Source organism: Lonchura striata, chromosome 6 (assembly GCF_046129695.1).
Source record: "Lonchura striata isolate bLonStr1 chromosome 6, bLonStr1.mat, whole genome shotgun sequence".
Taxonomy (NCBI): Eukaryota; Metazoa; Chordata; class Aves; order Passeriformes; family Estrildidae; genus Lonchura; species Lonchura striata.
Window position 1 is genome coordinate 5,874,250 of NC_134608.1, and position 19,433 is coordinate 5,893,682.

Here is a 19,433-nt window from a genome sequence, read left to right on the forward strand (position 1 = left end):
TTCCCACAGCAGTTTTAAAAGTCCTTTGGGAAGGATGAGATCTTCCTCTTAAAATATTAAGGGACAAGTAACAAGAATGTAAAAAAAAAAAATTTAAAACCCATAAAATGTGTTCTGCCACAAACCAGGAGATCTCTGCAGACCACCTCCCCTTGCAAATTAAGAGATGGGACCAGCTTTGTTGCTGTGTTTGTAGATTCTTTTCGACTGAGCACTATTAAAAGGGTTTATTTTATTATTACTTTGTGTTCTCCTGCCTCTGTCTGTGCTGATGGGAACCAGTGTCTGGCAGTGAGGGCCAGATTCTGTCACAGCTTGGTACAAAACACCTCAACTCGGTCACAGGAGGTAAATTCAGTCTCAACTTCAGCATCTCACCAAGAATCCCTCAGAAACATTGCTCATGTCTGTGCATTGTAGTTATTAGGTGCAAGAAATACAGTTTTTAAAACTGTAATTTATCATTTTTCAGTAATCTTTCTCTATGCTTTTATGGCATCAATGGGTATGACTGTTTATTATGTCTTACCTATAAAATCTGACCTGTTTTATATACTCTTTATGGAAACAGTGTACAGTCATAAATTAAAAGATGCAACTGTTTTGGATATTTTACTGGTGGTCCTGTATTTTCCTGCCAAAAGTGCAGCTGTTTTAGGTTTCTTGGGATAACATTATAAAAGGCTGTGTGCGTTTTGCAAGTTTATGCTTGGATTGCCAAGCCAGAGGTGGAATGACTCAACCTTCCCAGGAGCAACATGTACCAAGTGAGGAATCAAAACAGCGGCTGAAGCGCCCCTGTGGAAAGCACTTGGTGTTTGTGGGGCTGTGTCTGATGGTCAGGACTGGAGATGGTTCTCATGCTGGTCCTGCTGGGCTGTGGATCTGTCTGTTTGATGGGGTTTTGGTGCAAAACTGGTGAAGAATCTCTCTTGTCCTTGTCTCACGGGGTGCAAGAGCTGTGGGGTTACAGTGTGGGATGGAGCCATCCTTTAGCAGGAGCTCTCAGCGTGTGTGGCTGGGGTGGAGCCCTTGGAAGGAGCCAAGGGGAGCCAAGAGTGGCAGCGCCAGCCCAGGCAGCGTGTTTGTGTTTCCATGTCAACTGCTGCTTCCATGCCAACCCAACACCCTGGAAGGTTTGGGGTAGAATTAGACAGCTCTGCAAATGGGTCATGATGATAATGGGGAAGTTTAAAACCTTCTTTAGCCAAAATGATGGTGGCCTCCCACAGATCTATTTCCCTGGGTCAGTGGGCTCCAGGCACAGGTAGCAAGGAAAGGAAGCTCAGCGCTGTGGTCATCAGAGCAACCAGCACAGTCAGCTTGGAGGAGCGTCTGTCACAGAGTTGAAACCCTCCTGTTCCTGTGGGAGTGCAGGAAAGCTCCTGGTGGTGTCCTTGTCTTGGCAGGACCTGTGGGAGTGGGGAAATGAGCCACCCCCAGAGCGAGCACAGAGAACACAAACCCCTGGGTGCCCCTAACCCTGTGCCACCAGAGCGCTGCCTGGGGCAGCCTGGCTGAAGGAGCGTCATTGCTTTAACTCACAGAGGTTTTATCGCGATGTGTCCAGCGGGCAGTGGGCAGCTCCATCTCCTCGCTTTCTCCTAAAAAGTAGCCTCAACCTGGCTGTTCTGTGAACTGCAGGGGTGTTTGGTGTGTTTGCTCTGCTCTGAAGTGACGCTGCTCTTTGCTGCAGGTACCTCACCCACGTTCGAGCCGCCTCTCCGCAGGACCTGGCTGGGGGCTACACGTCCTCCCTGGCTTGTCACCGGGCCCTGCAGGACGCTTTCAGCGGGCTCTTCTGGCACCCCAGCTAGCCAGGGAGCAGCAGCCTGTGACCAAGGGACACCCAGCGGGGCGAGGAGCCACCCCCGGCAGCGAAGGCGGGGCAGGATCAGCCGGGCTGCACCCGCTGCTCTGTGCACCCCTCTGCTGCAAAACCAGCTGCATTTCAGCGTTAAAGGGAAACCAAACCCCCTCTGCACCAGAGCTGTGTAAAATGGTAGAGACATTCTTGTGGAGGGGGAAACTCGTTAGTCATGTGGTACTTTGCTGAGGGAGGCTGAAGCAATAAGCCACATCTAATGGAAGATGTGAATAACTCAGCTGTGAACTTGAGGCTTAAAGAAATACACTTGTAAATTTTTTTTTAAATAAAGCCAGACTTTAATAAAGTTTGTGGTTTTACTCTTATTGCAGGGTTTTATTTGCACAAGCATTTAAATGCCATTTTGATTATAACATTTAGTGTCAATATTCAAGCCTACATTTTCTTCCCATAAAACTAGTTTTCCCAGTTTAGACAAGTGGGTTTTTCCTCCTGCCAGCTGGATGAGACAAGAAACTCTGGAAATATGCTGACACAACTCTTGTGTGGGATCCTTCCTCTGTGTGTCACTTGGTTCTTACCTTTGCTTGGGGAAAAACCTTTAGCTCAAGGTCTTTCAGCTGAGGTGCTCTAGAAGCGATCTAAGGTGAAGTCACTGTCATAGTCACAATTGTGGGGTTCCCTTTTGGGGTTTGTTTGTTTGCTTTGCTTTTGTATGTTTGTTTTTTCCCTGTTTATTTCATTTTATTTTATTTGCAACTTTTCTGTCATAAACTCAGGGGTTTCTTTAGGTAGGTACATCCCTTTGGCTTTGGGGATGATCCCTGCCACCTGATGTGATCCTTTTTGTATTCCTTGCCTGCTCCTTGTAATGGAGCCTTGACCAACTGCAGGAGGTGGGAATCTGCCCAGGACAGCCACCTTGGGCCATGTTTCATAGGCCACCTGCTCATAGATGTTGAATCCTGCTGAGGCGTGCACTAGATGAATGTACTTTTTCTATACTGTAATAAAGAGATGAATGAGATCTATTCCAGACTTGGTGTTTTCTTATTAGAGAAAATGGGAGGAGATGGCAAAATTCCCATTGCCCTTTGAAATCCCCTTGGTTGTGCCCAGAACAGCTGCTGACAAGGAATGTTACAGAAGGCAGAGGTGAGATCAGATCCTTCCTTCCTTCCTCCCCTCGCCCCCTCTGCCCACCCAGACTGGCAAAGATGCACATCACCAGTGATCTCTTTATACTCACTTTGTGCCCCAGGTCATGCCCTAATGAATGCAGAACTGCATATGCATATTAATATTTATGATTTCAATACACTCATTAACTTGTGTGTAGCGTGGCTATTATTTATTATGCCATTTCTTGTACACAGAACTGGCAACTGCACAGAAAGCTGGAAAACCCCTCGTTATGAGCATAGTGATGTATCTGCTGGACTGGTATCTAAACTGAAGTTGTGCTGCTGGAATGACACTGACATTCAGTCCTTCAGGGAAAAGAACTTTTACCACTTCAAATCCTTGCCTGCCCTGGGACACTGTGGTGAAAATCAGAGTTACATATTTTACAGGCTTGGCCCAGAAATGGTGATCAAAGCCTGGTTTGGATCGGTGCAGTGCTGCCAAGCCCTAAATTGGAGCTGTGAAGCAATGTGAAGTCACAGGGACCCAGTCTGTGTAAGGCAGGGATCCCAGGGTGGCTGCACCATTCCAGAGTGGTGGGGGGCCTTATCACTCCAGCACTCCTTATCACTGTTTGTGGGGGCCCCAGAGAACAGGAGCTGCCTTCAGATGTTTATGGAAAGGGGGAAGGCAGCAGCTGGAGAGCAGCAGAGGTGTCAGGAAACGGGACAGGCAGCGGAGCAGCAGCGGGGCCAGAATCCCAGCAGAGCTGTGCCTGGCAGGAGAGCACTCACAGGCTGGGGCTGCAGGCGCTGCTGCTGAAGGCCTGAGCAGGAGTGCTCGGGCTCAGAGCAGGCAGGGAGGAACCAGGATAGCCGGGGGAGCCAGGACAGTCCCTGGGGATTGAGGAATGAGATCCTGCAGGAGCCCGGCTGCGAGCGCTCGCTCCAAGCAGCGGCTGCGCAGCCAAGGGAAGGAAAGGCTGTCACACGGAGCCACCAGCAAAACAAACCCGTGGCCCTTGGTGGTGCTTGGGTGAGAACCAAAAATGCAGTGGGCTGCAGGCTCGGGGCTGGAGCCACAGCAGCAGGGCCAGGAGGGTGACAGACATCTGGTTGCTGGGCGTGAGCTCAGAGCTTGGGCTGAGGGAAAATATCTGAAACCGAGAGGGCGAGCCGAGTTCTCTGGCCAAATAAACTATTTGTGGTTGACATTGCCCAACAATAGTTTGGATGGGTAAGAAAAGGAAATCAAAGGCAGAGGCTTTTCAAATCCCTGCGGAATACAAGCAGCCAGGCAGAAAGATCATCCAGGGACTGCAGCAGGGGAGCAGGCAGAGGTGGGGAGGGCTGGAGAGGGCAGAGGCACAAAAGCCACAGGAGGACAAGGTTTCAGGAGGACAGAACTGTTTTTCAGGTGCTGCTTTCAGCCTGGAACTGCAATGCAAGCATGAACTTTATCTGCAAATGTGCAAAAGACATTAAAGTATTTCTGGCTCTAACCGTGGGCAAACACAACGTTAGGAGTCAACTAATCCCTAACTAAATCTTGGTGTTAAAAATAATTTTTTACTCAAAACCTCAGAATATTGAGCTAACCTGATACCTTTTGGTATCTCAGGTTAAGCTTTTGAAAGGTTACCTTGCTTAAACAAGAGCTGTTTGTACATCTGCTAACCATAATCCAATGTTCTGAAACCAGAACATCTGTCAGGGAGAATCCAGGGCAGGGGTTGTATCAGTCACCTTCCCTAGACCCAACAAGACATTAAAGACTGTGTTTCCCACAACTTGCACATCATCAAAATGCTACAGCAGAAAACTACCCCAGGCCCTGCCACTGAGTTAGCACAGGGCATGAAACAATAGAGAGCAGGGAAGTACCAAAACAAATTTATTATAAGAGAATAACATTTTAAATTTTTGTAGTAGCAATTTCAGTTGTTCCCACAATGAGAAGAAAAGGTGACTGCAGGAAGCAAGGCTCCCAAAGGAAAGCTGCAACTCGATAGGAACACAGTTCTGCACCTTACTACTCAAGGGGTAAAACAGAGACACCCCAAATATCCTTTACACAAACTAAGGTAGTCACTATAGCTCTGGTCTTCAACTCAGTACCTTCTCTTCAGAAGAATCTTGGCTGGTACACAGACGTTTCGAGGCTGGTTTTGCTGGAAAAGGTTAGAAAAAGTAAGTTATTTAATGTACAGTAAACAGACTGACCTAGCACAAGCTCTGGAAAAGGGAGCTCTGTTAAGGGATTTAACAGGAAGAGATGAGAGTTAAAATTAGGATTAGCAGTCCCAAATGAAAACTCTTAGAGCAATAATGGGGGTCTCTACTGAAAGCCAAAAAAGACTCTCCAAAAACCTGTATGGAGCTGCATTTGACCTACATTTCAGAGCTACCCAACAACAGCATAAAAATAAGTTTCATGGCATTAAAGCTTTAAAAAAACCTCCTTTCATCCAGTTCATGTAACTGCAGATGAAAGCCTCCTTCTGCTCTCTTTATCATGTAGTGCAAAGCTCAAGGTCACTGAAACCAACCAGTTTCTTCAACGAACAATTATAAACAAAAAAAACCCACCCCACAAACAAGCAAACTCAGCACTGAAGATCACTAAGGGTATCTATGTGTCAGTTAAACTCAGTCAGGTACAGAACCTGGTTCTGCTGATGTGCTGACTGCAGACCTCACTGAGTCTGTGTGAGCATAAGGAGAAGGTCAGAGCTGGGACCAGCCCCTTGGAAGTGCACTGATCTGGGCAAAAACACAGCTCCAGTTTGGAAGGACTGAGCTAACAGAGATGTGTGCTTGGCATTAGATCACAGAGCCACTGCATATCCTGCACTGGACGGGCCCACAAGGATCACCCAGTCCCCATCCTCCCTCAGCCTCAACCTGAGGCACAAAGGTGTGGTTTATGGCCTGTGGGGTGATCCTGTCCAGTCCACCATATTTCTGGGGCGGCTCATGCTGGGATCAGAGGAGCAGGCTGCTGTTAGCAAAGCAAGGAAGCTCTGCAGCTGCTGCACACGTGCAGGAACTCGATCCTGCCGGCCACCTCCGCGCTCAGTGCCACATCCACGCCGCTGTCACACACCAGGAGCGGCCCACGGGGCTGACCGGGTGGGACCAGCCTGAAATCCCAGTGCCACGTGGGAGGTTTGCTCCTTACCTTCATCAGGGCAGGGCCTCTTGTAGAGCACGTCTGCTGGGATCTGGAAACTGAGGCACAGCATCTCCTTGTTGGGCGCCACGTTCCTGACCAGGAAAGTGGAGCAGCGTCCAGCCAAGGAGGTTCCCAGCGTAGCTTCCGCTCGCTCCTGAATGTCTCTGGCTGGGTTGCTGTGTTTGGAGAACCCATAGCAGTGCACAGTGGGAAGGCCAGCAGGGCTGCAGGGCTCCCCGACCAAGAGATGCCTGAAAACATCCAGAAACTCCACAGCCAGAGCTGGCAAGTTCATCACTATGTGGAAGGCAGTTTTTTGTTCTTCCCTGAGGAGCGGGAGCTCTCTGCTGAGCTCCTCCCTCACTGGGCCCCGCAGGAAGTCCCTGCCGTCCATGTTGAACGCCTTCACCTTGGTGTCCACTCTGTTGAGCCTGCAGTTGTGCAGGAGCCAGGTGTAGGACTCGGGGTTGAGGTCGTTGGCGAACACTCGGCACTTCCTCTTGGCCGCTGGGATGGCGAAAGGCCCGATGCCAGCGAAGACGTCGAAGAGAACGTCGCCGGCCCTCAGCAGCTCCACTATACGGCCGTGCTCGGTGGACAGGCGCGGGTTCCAGTACACTTTGGAAAAGTCCAGTTCATAGGCAATGTTATTTTCTTTGACCTGGAAGTCCAAAACATTTGCTTAAGCCTCTGTGTTCAAATTCCAGGCAGATTTAAGCATTACCAGATTAGGTGCCTTATCGAAAGGTGACATGTACATCAGCATTGTCCCACTGGTAGCATACGTGGATCTTAAATAAACAGAAGAGCTAAGCAATCAAATTAACTGATCTTAAATCTTTAACATAACTCATCAGAAACAGCCATGTCCCAGTGTCAATCCCAATGGCTGGCTTTATGCAGGTCCCAATCACCAGGTGGAAATAAAGCAGCAACTTAAAATGACCCTAAAAAAATCTGAGGGTTTTCAAGAGCTTTGTGGCTGGCTGACAGCCCTTTATTGAAAGCAGACCTTGGAAAGATGCCTCAAGCCCTCCTTTGTGAAGTGCACACAGTAAATAAGTGTCTGAGAATGATAGGCCCAAGAACAGGAACAGTCAGCCAAATTCAAAGCCACTGGGAGCCAGTTGTGCAGCTTGAAAAATACTGTATTTCATCTCCCAAGGTGACAGAGTCTGGAAGCTGATCCAAACCCAAGCTTTGGGATGACCACTATCTCAAGAACAGACCTGAAAAGGAACAGTATTTATTCAGATGAGAATGGGATGCAAGATAATACTCTCTTTGCACCAGCATGTGGAATTGTCTGATTCCAGGATTCAGTAACTTGGGATCCAGATCTTGACATGGTTTGCTTTGCCAGCAAGAAACACCCTGAAGTGTCTCTGCACTCCTGGATGCAGCTCCATGGTGTGCCAGGTGTGTGGTGACACCATCTGCCTAATACTCAACTGTCACTGCTGCCTTGACAATCCAACAGCCTTCTCTGCATGAACAGGGTGTTCCACCAAGTCATTACACTTTTTATTTCGTAATCTCATGTTTTCTCCTTTGAAAGTATAAAGCTGCTAACAGATAATAGAAAATATTTTTGTGGAAGCAGTGGCCAAGTTTCCATTTACTGACAAGAAACCCTATGTGAAGAACACTTGGCATTTACACAGTGATTACACCTGATAAATGTCAGAGCAGAGGAGGCAGGAGGTTTGTCTTGCTGCTGACAGGAGAGGAAAAAGGCAAAGGCAACATGTTGCCTAAGTTGCAAAGTCAGTGAGATAGAAATTTCTGTACCAGCCACTGTACAAGGCATGGTGAAATGAGGAAACTGGATTTTTTTAGATCAAATCCACATCATTAAATCTAGGCTGTGGACTTGGAAGAATACATGCCTTCCAGATCTCTGTGGCTGAGTTTGCCCTTGGCAGACCAGGACAAAGGCATGCAGAAGTAACAGCCAACCCTTAGGCTCAGGTGTCAGGAAGGACACTGTGCAAAGGAATGGCCTCGGCAGCATCCCTGCATCACACCTCTCCAGAAGGTTCCATATTAAATTTAAAATACCAGGGGAAAAGGCCTGTACCTTGGTCACCAGGTTGTTCTCTCCAGCAAGCACTTCCATTTCAAAATTCCTGTATGTGCTGTCGATAATATTGGTTTTATTCACTACACAGGTGACTCCTGGATTCTTGTCCATTATAACCTGACCTGAAAGAAAGGGTGGGAAATAGTTATAGTTAAGGGACCAGGACCTTTTAATGTTTTACAACAGAAACAACAAACCTGCTGTTTACAGGTAAATTAACAGAAGTAAGTGTGTGTTGGAACCTCCCTCTAATGACTCAGGGCTGCAGCTGTGCCCTTTCCAAGGCACACACTTCACCCTGGGCCATGGCTCAGTGCAGTGAGAGCACCACAGTGAGAGGAGAGCTGTGCCCCTCGGCACAGCAACTTTTTAACAAAATACAGATGACACAAACACCTTCCTGAGAGGAGCTGCTTCACCCACCGATCAGGTGTCTGTAGGGCAGCTGGTGATCCCTGAGGTTCAGGTGAGCAATGTGGCCAACACGGCTGAATCCGGAGGTGACCTCCTGACCTTCGGGAAGGACGGCTCGCAGGATCTCCTCCGTCTTGAAATTCTCATAGCTCAGCTCCAGGTGGTACTTGGACACCTCAGGGTGGACATTGAGCTGTTTCAGGACCTGCTGCTCTGACTCTCCTAATGAGAATTCTGGTACTTTATGAGGATCCAGGATAACAAATCTGCTGTCCTCATCCTCTGGATCCTCCACCACCCGCTTGAGGCCGGGGCGCTGCAGTACTGATTGTTTTAGGGACTTGAGCACACTATGCACAATTTCTTTCTTGACTTTAAGAGCTGGAACAACCACTGTCCTTCTGAAAGCCTCTCTGTTGAGCACCGTCATCCCACGCACTCCAGGATGTGGCAAATACAGTTCTGGATTAGTTTGATCCTCCACGGTTTCGGGCATTGTGGATAAAGTATTTTTTTTAACTACTACAAAGAGCCCAGGTATTCTGCCAGAATGTTGTGCCAATAGCGTCCAAACTGTTGGAAATGATGTATTTGATGCAGCTGTCCTAAAATGATTAGTTTTCAGTAGTTTGGCACAGTATCCCAATCTCCACAAAGTCCTAGAAGAGAAATTACTCATTTTATAGACATTATGTAATCATTCCATTTAAAAGGCTGCAAATCACATGGATTTGCTGTTCTCTTAAACCAAAATTTCCATCTGTACCAAACAATCCACAATAGTTTAGTAAAAGCTCTTTATTATGAAATATATGCTGCAAATTTGTTATTTTGCAAATGTAGTTTTAGACTCAAACATTAACTGACTTCAAGCAGCAAAATAATCCCCTCCTGCCAAAAAAACAATGACCTCTCTTTGTTCTAATAAATGTGAATTTAATGTCAGTAAGCCCAATGGAAAGATTTCTACTGTCTTGATCCTACTCTTGTTGGATTTCTCTTGTGCCTGGTAAAATTCATTACCAAGCAGTGGTTGCTAGAAAACAGATATTAGCAACAGTGGTCATGATCACTCTTTGGTGATTTCTGCCTCCCATGCCCCAGTGTAAGGAGTTCCATGCTCTGTAAGATCTTTGCTCCATGAGGTGCATACCAATAAGGTCATTAATTAAATGCAGTGTCCCCAGTAAGGTCCAGAGGAGCATCAGGAATGTCTGCTCCTGCCACTGAGCCCCAGTTCATCCACGTGATGGAAACCTGAAAAGTGGCTTTACACTTCTCTAAATGGTTTCCTCCACTAGAGACACACCAAAAGGGCCCAATTTTCTAACTTGGCACTGGCTGCTTCAAGGCAGGAACCAATAATTTAGATGGTGCTGGAGGCTGGCATTTCTCCTGACTTTTGTAAAAGCTTGTTTTGAGGGAGAGGCTCCGCCAGGAAACTGGTTCTGTTTCCTGCCTCCCTCAGCCCTGCCCCTCTCCAGGGTAACAGCAGGCTGTGTGTTCTGTCCCTCACAAACCTGCTGCGCCCAAACCCTGCCAAAGCTGCTCCTGCTCCCGTCCCCTGTCCCGCCCCAATCCCATCCCGGGCCGCCCACTTCCCTTAGCCAGGCTTTTGGCAGAGCACACCTCCTTCCGACAGACACACTGCATTCCTCTGCCTGCTGCACAGGAGAAATCCTCATCCAGAGGCCTGAGCATCCCCGTGCTTTTCCCGGGGTGGAAACGACTGGTGTGGTTCCCAGAGAATCAAATGGGCTGGAGCAGATTTCTGGGACCATGGAGTGGAGCTGAGACCGAACACCCACCACCATGGCACGGGGTGGCTCGCCCCACCTTTCCTCAAACACCTCCAGGGCAGTGACTCCATCCCTCCAATGTCTGAGCACCCCTTCTGTGAGGAATTCCTTCTAATGGCCAAACTGAGCCTTCCCTGGCGCAACCTGGGGCCACGTCCTCTCATCCTGTCGTTTTTCTGGATTAAACCCCTAAGATAAAGCCGCCCGCAACGCTGGGTCTGGCTGGAGGCGCCTATGGAGAGCCAGCACCCTTTTCCTCAGCACCACGATCCCCGACTATCCCATTCTCCCCTCAGCACCACGATCCCCGACTATCCCGTTCTCCCCTCAGCACCACGATCCCCGATTACCCCGTCCTCCCCTCAGCACCACGCTTATCCCGTTTTCCCCTCAGGGAATTCTCTCCCCCCGCCCCCGCCCTCACCTCATGCCGGGCCCCGCGCGCCGCGCGCGTCATGGCCGCCGCGCCGGGCTGGGCGGGGCCGGCGCTGACCACGCCCACAGCGCCCCGCCCCTCACAGGGCGGGCATGGCGCGGAGGCCACGCCCCTTGTGCGCGGCCCCGCCCACCGCGCGGCCCCGCCCCTGGCCCCGCCCCCGGCGCTCCCTCAGCGGCGCTCGGCGGGCGCGGGGGGCGATGGCGGTGCCGCCGCCTTGGGGGTCCAGGCGGGCCCGGCCCCTGCCCGCCCGCGGCTGGTACCTGTCCGCCCGCGAGCGGCGGGAGGAGGACGACGAGGACGAGGAGGAGGACCGGGAGACCGCCCCGCTGCTGCCGCCGCCGCCGGGCAGCGTGCGTGTGAGGGGCGGCGGGGAGGGAGCGCGCTGCGGGGGCTGCGCTGCGGGCTGAGGGGAGGCTCGGCCGGGCGGGACGGGGCTGTGCGCGGCCGCTCCGGGCAGGGGAGAGTCACCTGGAGCGGGGGGGATGAGCCTCTGCTCCCATCGCTGCTCCCGATCCCTGCGAGTCCCCGCTTGGAAGCGCTGCCAGGGGCACTGCCCCCGCTGCGAGCACGCTGGGGGAGCATGCTCCGAGCCTGGATCTTGCTCTGCTCCTTTTGCGCTCTGCTCGGAGGCTGTGGGCGTCTTGAGATGCTCACGGGGCGGATCGCGTGTGCGCAAGGATTTGTGTCGTTTTAGAATGAGAAGTGAGATTTCAGGTTAAAGAAGAAGTTGACCCTTGCCCCTTCCCTTGAATTTTCATTTTAGGAAAGATCAAAAGACCTCTTTCATTAATTTTATTCATTTTTCTGTCCTTTTCACAGAGTTCTTCAAGTCGTGGTTCTTCCTTTGCTTTCTCAGTGTTTAACTTAATGAATGCAATCATGGGCAGTGGGATACTTGGCTTATCCTATGCCATGGCCAACACAGGGATCATGGGGTTTAGGTAAGTTTTCAGATTTTACATATACTCATTTTTAAGTGCCCCTTGTAGGTTTAAATTGAACAAAAATTGATTCCTGAGACTCCTGTACAAATCTGAGGAAGAAATGAATATATTGTGCTTTTCAGAATTGTTGATTAAGATCTTCCCCTTTTGGATTTAGTCATTCAGATCTGGCCTAACATAAATCATACCCAGACATTGCATTAAATTGCCACAGGGTGGCAATTTCTTGGCCATTACTCCTGATAGATTAATATTTTCCTTTCAAAACTCTGATCTCCTTTAGCTCCAGGAATGGGCCTTCTGGAATAGGATGGATATGTGGCTGAAAACTGTCAATCAGCTTGTGCTTTTGTTTGCACTTCCACTTGTTGCAAATGCTACCCTGTGGGTAATGGGGCCAAAGTCACTGGAATTGTCCCTTTGACCATTTCCTAAGCATTGATTTCTCTTCACTGGGGGATGTGTGTTTGTATATAGGTGCACACACAAACTCCCATGGTGATGGCCATTCTGTAATCCACACATCAGGGCAGCTTGGCAACTATTGGGAAGATCAGAGACCACGTGAACCATAGTCAGCAGATAAAAGCCATAAAATGAGGAAATCCTGTAGCTTGGTTTTTGCAAGAGTAGCATTCTTAAAGCTCAAAAGTGCATTGTACTGTAAAAGTGCTTAATTGTGAATATTTTGTGGTTTTCAGTATCTTGCTGCTGATTGTTGCCAGCCTTGCTTCTTACTCTGTGTTTCTTCTGCTCAGTATGTGCACTCAGACTGGTAAGTGAAAAGGATTTATCTAACAGTGAGCTCTGAAATATTTCCTCAGTTTTATCACAGAGACATGACTCAGTATAAAGATTGCAGTTTACAGTTGTGTCTGATTGACTGACCTTGAAATACTTAATGTTTTTAACAATATCTGCCATTTAAAAGCAGGATTTTGAGTCTTTTTATGCAAAGCCAATCCCAAACTGACTGGTTTCTAAATTTTTATTTTTCTTTTTTCCAAATAACTCTCTTATCTTTCCAGAGAGATCCTGTATTTCTGCAGCAAAATTATTTTGGTGCTGGCTGAACTTCACTAGTTCATTGTGTGCTTTTGCTTTCAGTGAATGCTTAAGAGCAATAAAATAGAAGCCTTTCGTTTTCCTAGGAGTAGTGCATATGTTTTTGTCCATGGTTTGAAATGGATACCTTTCAGGTTTTTCAATCATATTGAATTATCATTATTCTCATGGTGCTTTATAGATGAAGCTTGCAGAGCATTTTTGATGCTGAATGAGAAGTCATGTTGCAGCCCTTGGAAACTGCACTGCTTTGAGGCACTTCAAACAGTCCATTCTAATACCTGCAGTCAAACGTGCTCATGTTTTAATTCCTGCTTCTTTTAATTACTACTGAAACAACTGAGTCCTTCCTTCACTTCTCCTACACAAAGATCATGTTGCAGCAGGAAGTCTCACTGCTTATTGTTTCCCTCTCATCTGTTTTCCTCTCTTTTTGAAGGTGGTGGGAGAAAGCTTCTGCTTCTTTCCTCTTTGGCTTTGTTTTCTTTAGCTGCCTTTGGTCTCTCAGATGATTGCTTCCTGATTCTTCTTAGATCTGCTGCTCCTGTCCCCACCTGTTGAGTGACCTTCTTCATACATTCTTAAAAAACACCCCTCAGAGGTAGGCTTATTTTTATGATTGGTATTGTTGGCTGCTTGATGTTTTGAGATTAAGTCTTTGGTAATTTTTTTTCTCCTTTTGGAGTGCTGCATATTAGAAAGGAATCAGGACCTGAAACACGAAGCTAGAGAGGTACATGAAAAGCAAAAAAAAAAAAAAAAAAAAAAGGAGACTTCAGGTAATTTTAATGGCCTTTTTAACCTCTCACTTTAGGTTAAAAAGTTCTGTTTTTTATGGGCATTAAGTTGTATTAAGCTGTTGTCTAGTAAGAAAATAATTAAAGAGATTATTGCAAAATAAGGATTTAAGTTCATTGAAGTAAGAACAGTTTGGATGTTCTGAACTCAGAGGCCTGATATGCAAGAAGGGTTTAACTCCTCAGTTCTTGTCCAAAGGCAACAATCCACCTCAGGAATGCATTTTGATAGCATACAGCTGAAGTGTCAGGATGAAGAATTCCTCCAGTCTGAAACTAATAATTAGTTATCACCTAATGCTGGCAGGTAGGATTTTCACCAGAACTATGTCTGGATAAGTTTGCTGGATTTATGAACTTTTGTCTTTTCATTTTTAAAATAAGATTTGAGATTATATTTTCTGTAATTCCTGTCAGCTATTGAAGTAATTAAATGTTAGGTAGCATTCCAAGTTTTTCCTTGGAAAACTGTCTTTAAAAGTAGGAACTACAACTTTTGTACCTTGACAAAGTAAAATCTCTGTACGTGTTTGTTTCCAAAACACTTAATTAAACATTTTCTTTAAAAATCTATATTAATTTGTAAACAGTATTAGAATATTAAACTTAATCCATGGGAGAAAATTGGAAGGAAATGTTAGTATTTTTATATTAAAAACAAGCTAGAAAAATGTAAAGGTGGTGAAGAGAAACTGTTGAAAGGGTTTCTAAACTATTATTTAGGAAAGAGATGACCTATAAAACACTTTCTGAAAAGAAAGCACTAATACTAATTCCATTTTAAACAGAGGCCAGGATTTATTAAGCACAGGCATTTTAGTTGCAATCCAAAAATAAAGAAGTGGCTTTGGTTACTCATTTATATTTGTCTGGACTTTGACAAAATCAAGTGATTTGTGTAGACCAACAGGCTTAGCAAAAAAAATATTCCCAAGTGTCAAGTGTTTGAGTTGAGATTGGTTTAGTCAGTGTTTGTCCTGGTGTTAATTCAGTATGACCTGTGTTGTTTTGGGCTGATAAAGGCTGAGCTTACTCTGTAAAGCAGAGGAATTGGGAATTTAAGTGGGATGCACTTTGAAGTTTTGTGGCTGTTTTTTTCCTTTCATTTTAGGAGTTAGTCACAAATATTGCTGGTACTATACTTGCCCCTTCACATTTAAAGGGATAATTTCCATGGAATGTCAATAATATGATAAAAAACAAACTAATCAGGCAGAACTTACTTATCTCTATGTAAATTGCAAATATTTTGTTCCATATATTCTTGAAATTACAAAAATAATTTGATCAAGTTCTAGGACTTCCCAGTGTTCATAGGACTAAACTGATTACAGAAACAGTTACTACAGAAAATATTCTTAAGGTTTCATATTGCTTTTTTGAAATTGTGTGGAAAATTTTGTTCTCTTTATTCATAACTCCTTATACATGTGTGCTGTATATTTATTACCATGTGGTAAAAACAACCTGTTCTTAAATATGTTTACTATTTTACTGATATGAAGTTGGCTACCTAAAATGCTTTTTTTCTCCCTTGTGATCAGCTACTTTATAAATGGAAATTAGGAAAAACACAGAGTAGAATCTAGTAAGACATATATTTTGTTTAATTATATTTGTTAGAGATAGTTGCAGGTTTATGCTGAACACTGAATCTGGCTCATTTAATTTTTAAATTTCATTTGTATTGTCATAGTGTGCTGGTGTCTGTAGTAGAGGGGAATGGGAAACACTGCCCTTGAGAAAATCATAGGAGAAACTGTATGAAGTTTTGTTGGGTTTGGTTTCTGTTTGTTTTTGTTTAGTTCATTTCCCCTCTGGGGCACGGATCTGATTGTGTGCAGAAGTTCCATGAAATAAAACCACCTAAGCTTGGGCAAGTGAGAGGCTCCAGTGCTGTCCCCTGATCTCTGTGAGGTGCCTGTGTGTCCCATGCCTTGTGTCATTTGCTGCAGAGGCCGGGCTTCACTCAGGTGTGAAAAGCTCAGCTTGCACAGCTGGGCCCTCAATTAAGATGTGACAGGAGCAGTGTTGTACCAGACAGAACCAAGGAAGAGAAACCAAATGTCCTGACAACAGAATTATGTGGGTTTGAGATTAATTTTACCCTCTGAGGCATTCACAGCTGTTTTATCAAATCCCAAGAAATGAGGGGTGTTTATCAGAAAACTTTTCATCTTTTTGATATTGCTTGAGTTTCTAATAACAAAATACAGAGTAACAAAGGCTTTAATAGGACTTCCCCTCTCTCTGAGAAGGGATTGTTTTGAGCTACCAGCAATAATAGACGTGAGCTTCAGCTAAAACCCAGCAAAATTATACAGGAAACCACAGGCTGTTTTCATGTAATTATGTAAGCTGGGTGCAGGTAAGGGCAGGATTTTTGTTTTGCTTTGGGTTTTCTTTTGGGTTTTTTTAATAATAGATTTCAACCAAAGAAGTTGTTTACTTTCTGCTCTCTTGAAAATATATAGGGCCTAATTCTTAAAAGCTGAAAAGATTATAATATTTATATTTGTAGAAAGATGAAAATGTATCCTCTGTTGTCATCCTAATTTTAAAAATCTGCTTTTTAAAAAACAAAATACAGAAATATCTTGTATCTCATTGCTAATGCTAATTTTGTAATTCTTCACCCACAAAGAAAATCTTTGGGAGAAGGCAATTTGCCATTAAGGTTCTAGTATTATATTTTAAATATTGTAATTACAAATATTAAATTGAATTTCTGAAGAATCTCTGAATGTTTGAGCATAGAGCTATATTTTGTAGCAGGACTACTGGTGTATACAAAAGCTATTCTGTAAGTAAAAAGCTACTATGAAATATTATTTTAATCCTGAATTTTATTAATCTAAAAAGGGGAAAAAAGGGCCAAGAATAGAGGTTTCGGGCTTTTCAAGTTAGAGATATTTTAGCTCTTTTCTTTTTTTCCCTTACCACAGCTGTCACTTCTTATGAAGACCTTGGCCTTTTTGCATTTGGATCAACTGGAAGGGTAAGTATTCATTTTTACCTGTTTTTCTTCTTGGTTGCATGCTTCTGATGTGCAAATGTTCTTTGCATAGTAAAGAGATGTAAATGGAATTAATAATCTTTTACTGACACCACAGTATGCTGAAAAATCCCTTACAGCCTGAAGCTTTTCACTTGGTTTCAGTTTGTGTGTCTGCTCTGTGGAAGCCCAACTTTAGTTAAATTTACATTCCTTAAATGCAAGATTTTGTGCTGCTTTCCTGTCAGAGTGTTCACTTTCAGTTGTCTGCTCACTGGCAGTGTTGTCAGGTTGGCTCAAGGTTCAGATTTGATACAGTCCTGCCTCTGCTGTAAAAGTATTATAATAGAGACAGGTAAGTGATGAATTTTCTGTTGGTGTCTCAGCATTTCATAGGGATCTAAGATAAGGGATGGCTTTTTGTATCTTTTCCACAACATGAACAGCTAAGAGTACATATAATCATGTTACTTGTTACCTTTTGTTTAGTAAGCTCTTCACATGAATGTTTACTTGTTTTATCTCTTGATTATAAAAAAAAACCACAAAACCCTCAAACAAATGTAACCATACAAAACCACCATCAAACTTAAACATTTCTGATACAAGAGTTATGAAAATATTCACTATTATTTTTTGTAGTGTGTTTTAGAGCTGTCTTTCCTAGCACTGATGTTATGGAGTAACAGTGGGTGCACAGGAAATACTGCCTGAGAATATGCACATTTAATGTTATGAATTCTGTGCGTTGTGTTCCAGTTACACCTTACTGAGAACACGTTGTTACCACACACAAGTGTAATTTTAATGTTTTACTGAAACAGTACAGACTTTTTAAAATTAGTTTGGGTTAACAGCCTAGAGACTGCTTTTTTCTATCTAAATGTCAGAATTAAAACTGAGCTGTCAGGTGTTTGTAAGGCTTCCATTAGCATTAATAAGCAGTTGAGTGTAGTCTGAGGATCAATATTTATTGACCAAATTAGCAAGTGATCAGCCTCAAGTGATAATAAACCTTGATAATAGCAAGGAATAAGACCTAGTTGTTTTTTACAGGAGCTGTTCTGTACACATTAATCATGAGCCATTACTGAAAAAAGTCATTGAAATGTAGAGCTTAAGAAGAAACTAAAATGTGACTTACTCTGCCTTTGCCCTGAAGCAGGGCTGAACATACATAAACCATTCTTGGCAGATGCTTGTCTAATCTGTAATTTAAAAGCTTAAGTGAAAGGAGATTTCACAGCTTCACGTCATAGTCAACATGTGTATTTTTAAAAAAAATTCTTCTTAATATACTGTTTCATTATTTTCAGTTTAAGTAATCCGTGCTGAAAATTATCTACCTTTTATTTTCAGTGTGCTTGGAGAGCACTGGAATATTTCTGTGCTGAGAATCTGTTCTTTTGATAAAACAAAGTTCACCAAGCTTTCCTGTTGAGCTGATGTTTTCTGGAACAGTTGTCTTTGTTGCTGAAGCATCTTTGATATTTATACACTTTTCTTTAAACTTGCCTGCAAGACAGGCTTTGCTGCTTCTGAGTGTGTTATCTCAGACTTTTTTCTCTTTGCAATCCAGTACCACTTTAAGTCTTGTATTTGAGGTCTGCTTCCTGAATTCTTTGCTTCTAACTGATCTTGTTGATTTTTAGGCTTTTCTACTTCACCACAACCATTCTGAATTCTGATCTGTCCCTGAATTGTTCTCATGTCAGTCAGGCACAGATTACTTTTTTTTTTTTTTCTTTTTTTCTCTGCAGCAGTACTTACTTTTCCCTCGTACATAGGGAGTTATAGTGCCAGGCCACTGTACAACCTTGCTTGAACTGGCAGCTTAGTTTGAGTAAACTACTGGTTAACTACTCTTGAAGTAGAGCAATTACTCAACCTGGTGATTTCCTTTCAAATGTATTTTTCTGAGATTTGTAAGAATGGAAATACTCTGCTGTTGGAAGATTGCTGATTCTCCCTTTCCAAAGGTGTGAACTATTTGTTTCCATCTATGGCAAATTCCAAGATACTATTTTTTTTTTCTTCCTTTCCTTGTTGAATTTTGAACTGACTTTGAATAAATTTAAAATCTGAAATGATTTTCAAAAAGCTAGATTTGTACTTCTTCTCATTACTGTAGCTGAAGTTTTTTCCAAGTTGACTTAATGGCAGCACTCATTTAGGAAATGTGCTATATCAAGAAGAGCAGTGGGCAGAAAGAAAATGGAAGCTCATGATCATGGCATTTTAGAGCTGAACTCAAAAGAAAACATTGGAAAAACTTCATAGCTACTTTTAGGGTTTTTTTTCAGTTTGATTTTTTTTTTTTTATTCAGACAAGTTTTTTAATTGCCTGTAATCATTTTTTGCTTCCATATCAGTCCAGTATGAATAATCACAAGTGCTAAGGAGAAGTCTATCTGGTTTACAAGTTTTAAAAAACAATGACATTCCTGACAGTCAAAAATATTCCAGAGTAAGGAAGTACACTTGAACTTGTACAAATCTCTGCTGTCTGTCTTTTCAGAGATAAATGATAATTTTCATTTGTATTCACCTGATGCCAGTTAGAATGCACTTACGTTTTCAGAGATTTAAAAACCTTCTCTTGGGCACAACAGACTTCACTGTTGCTTTGTCTCAGAATAAAAATGTGATATTTTCAGGAAGAATTTTTGTTTTAGAATGTTCATTTTAGATTGTGCTGGTTTCCATGTGTTAAACTCCTCACTAAGGAGAAGATTCCCTTCCTTTCAGGACTTGTTATCACTGCTACATC

General features: G+C 44.2%; 3 protein-coding genes across 7 annotated transcripts in view; 2 read left to right on the plus strand and 1 right to left on the minus strand.

Annotated features, from left to right (window-relative positions):
* The window catches only part of MNAT1 (MNAT1 component of CDK activating kinase), a 117,840-nt gene extending 114,981 nt beyond the window's left edge, over positions 1-2,859 (plus strand). The window contains exon 8 of the mRNA XM_021554535.3: positions 1,697-2,859. Within this exon, the coding sequence (XP_021410210.1) occupies positions 1,697-1,817 (121 nt within the window). The 3' untranslated portion in view covers positions 1,818-2,859. The remainder of the gene's footprint in view (positions 1-1,696) is intronic.
* A 1,972-nt stretch (positions 2,860-4,831) lies between these two features.
* Positions 4,832-10,932, minus strand: TRMT5 (tRNA methyltransferase 5). The gene is made up of 5 exons (XM_021554465.3): positions 10,848-10,932; positions 8,634-9,283; positions 8,208-8,332; positions 6,134-6,788; positions 4,832-5,123 (listed from the first exon to the last, which is right to left on the minus strand). Exons 1-5 carry the CDS (start codon positions 10,850-10,852, stop codon positions 5,059-5,061), a joined length of 1,500 nt encoding a protein of 499 aa, XP_021410140.2. The 5' UTR covers positions 10,853-10,932; the 3' UTR covers positions 4,832-5,058.
* A 122-nt stretch (positions 10,933-11,054) lies between these two features.
* The window catches only part of SLC38A6 (solute carrier family 38 member 6), a 37,835-nt gene continuing 29,456 nt past the window's right edge, over positions 11,055-19,433 (plus strand). For all 5 annotated transcript variants that reach the window (XR_013340132.1, XR_013340133.1, XR_013340134.1 and 2 more), the window contains exons 1-4: positions 11,055-11,212; positions 11,682-11,803; positions 12,508-12,581; positions 16,614-16,666. Coding sequence is in view for 2 of the 5 variants with exons in the window: in XM_021554466.2 (XP_021410141.2) it covers positions 11,060-11,212; positions 11,682-11,803; positions 12,508-12,581; positions 16,614-16,666 (402 nt within the window). In the remaining 3 variants the exon portion in view is untranslated. The remainder of the gene's footprint in view (positions 11,213-11,681; positions 11,804-12,507; positions 12,582-16,613; positions 16,667-19,433) is intronic.

Excerpts from the sequence above, each read along its gene's own strand:
- TRMT5 (XM_021554465.3), bottom strand. Across the intron at positions 8,333-8,633 it reads GCCCTACAGACACCTGATCG|GTCAGGTTATAATGGACAAG; the intron begins GTGGGTGAAGCA and ends CCTTTCTTTCAG. Across the intron at positions 6,789-8,207 it reads AGAACAACCTGGTGACCAAG|GTCAAAGAAAATAACATTGC; the intron begins GTACAGGCCTTT and ends TTGGACTTCCAG.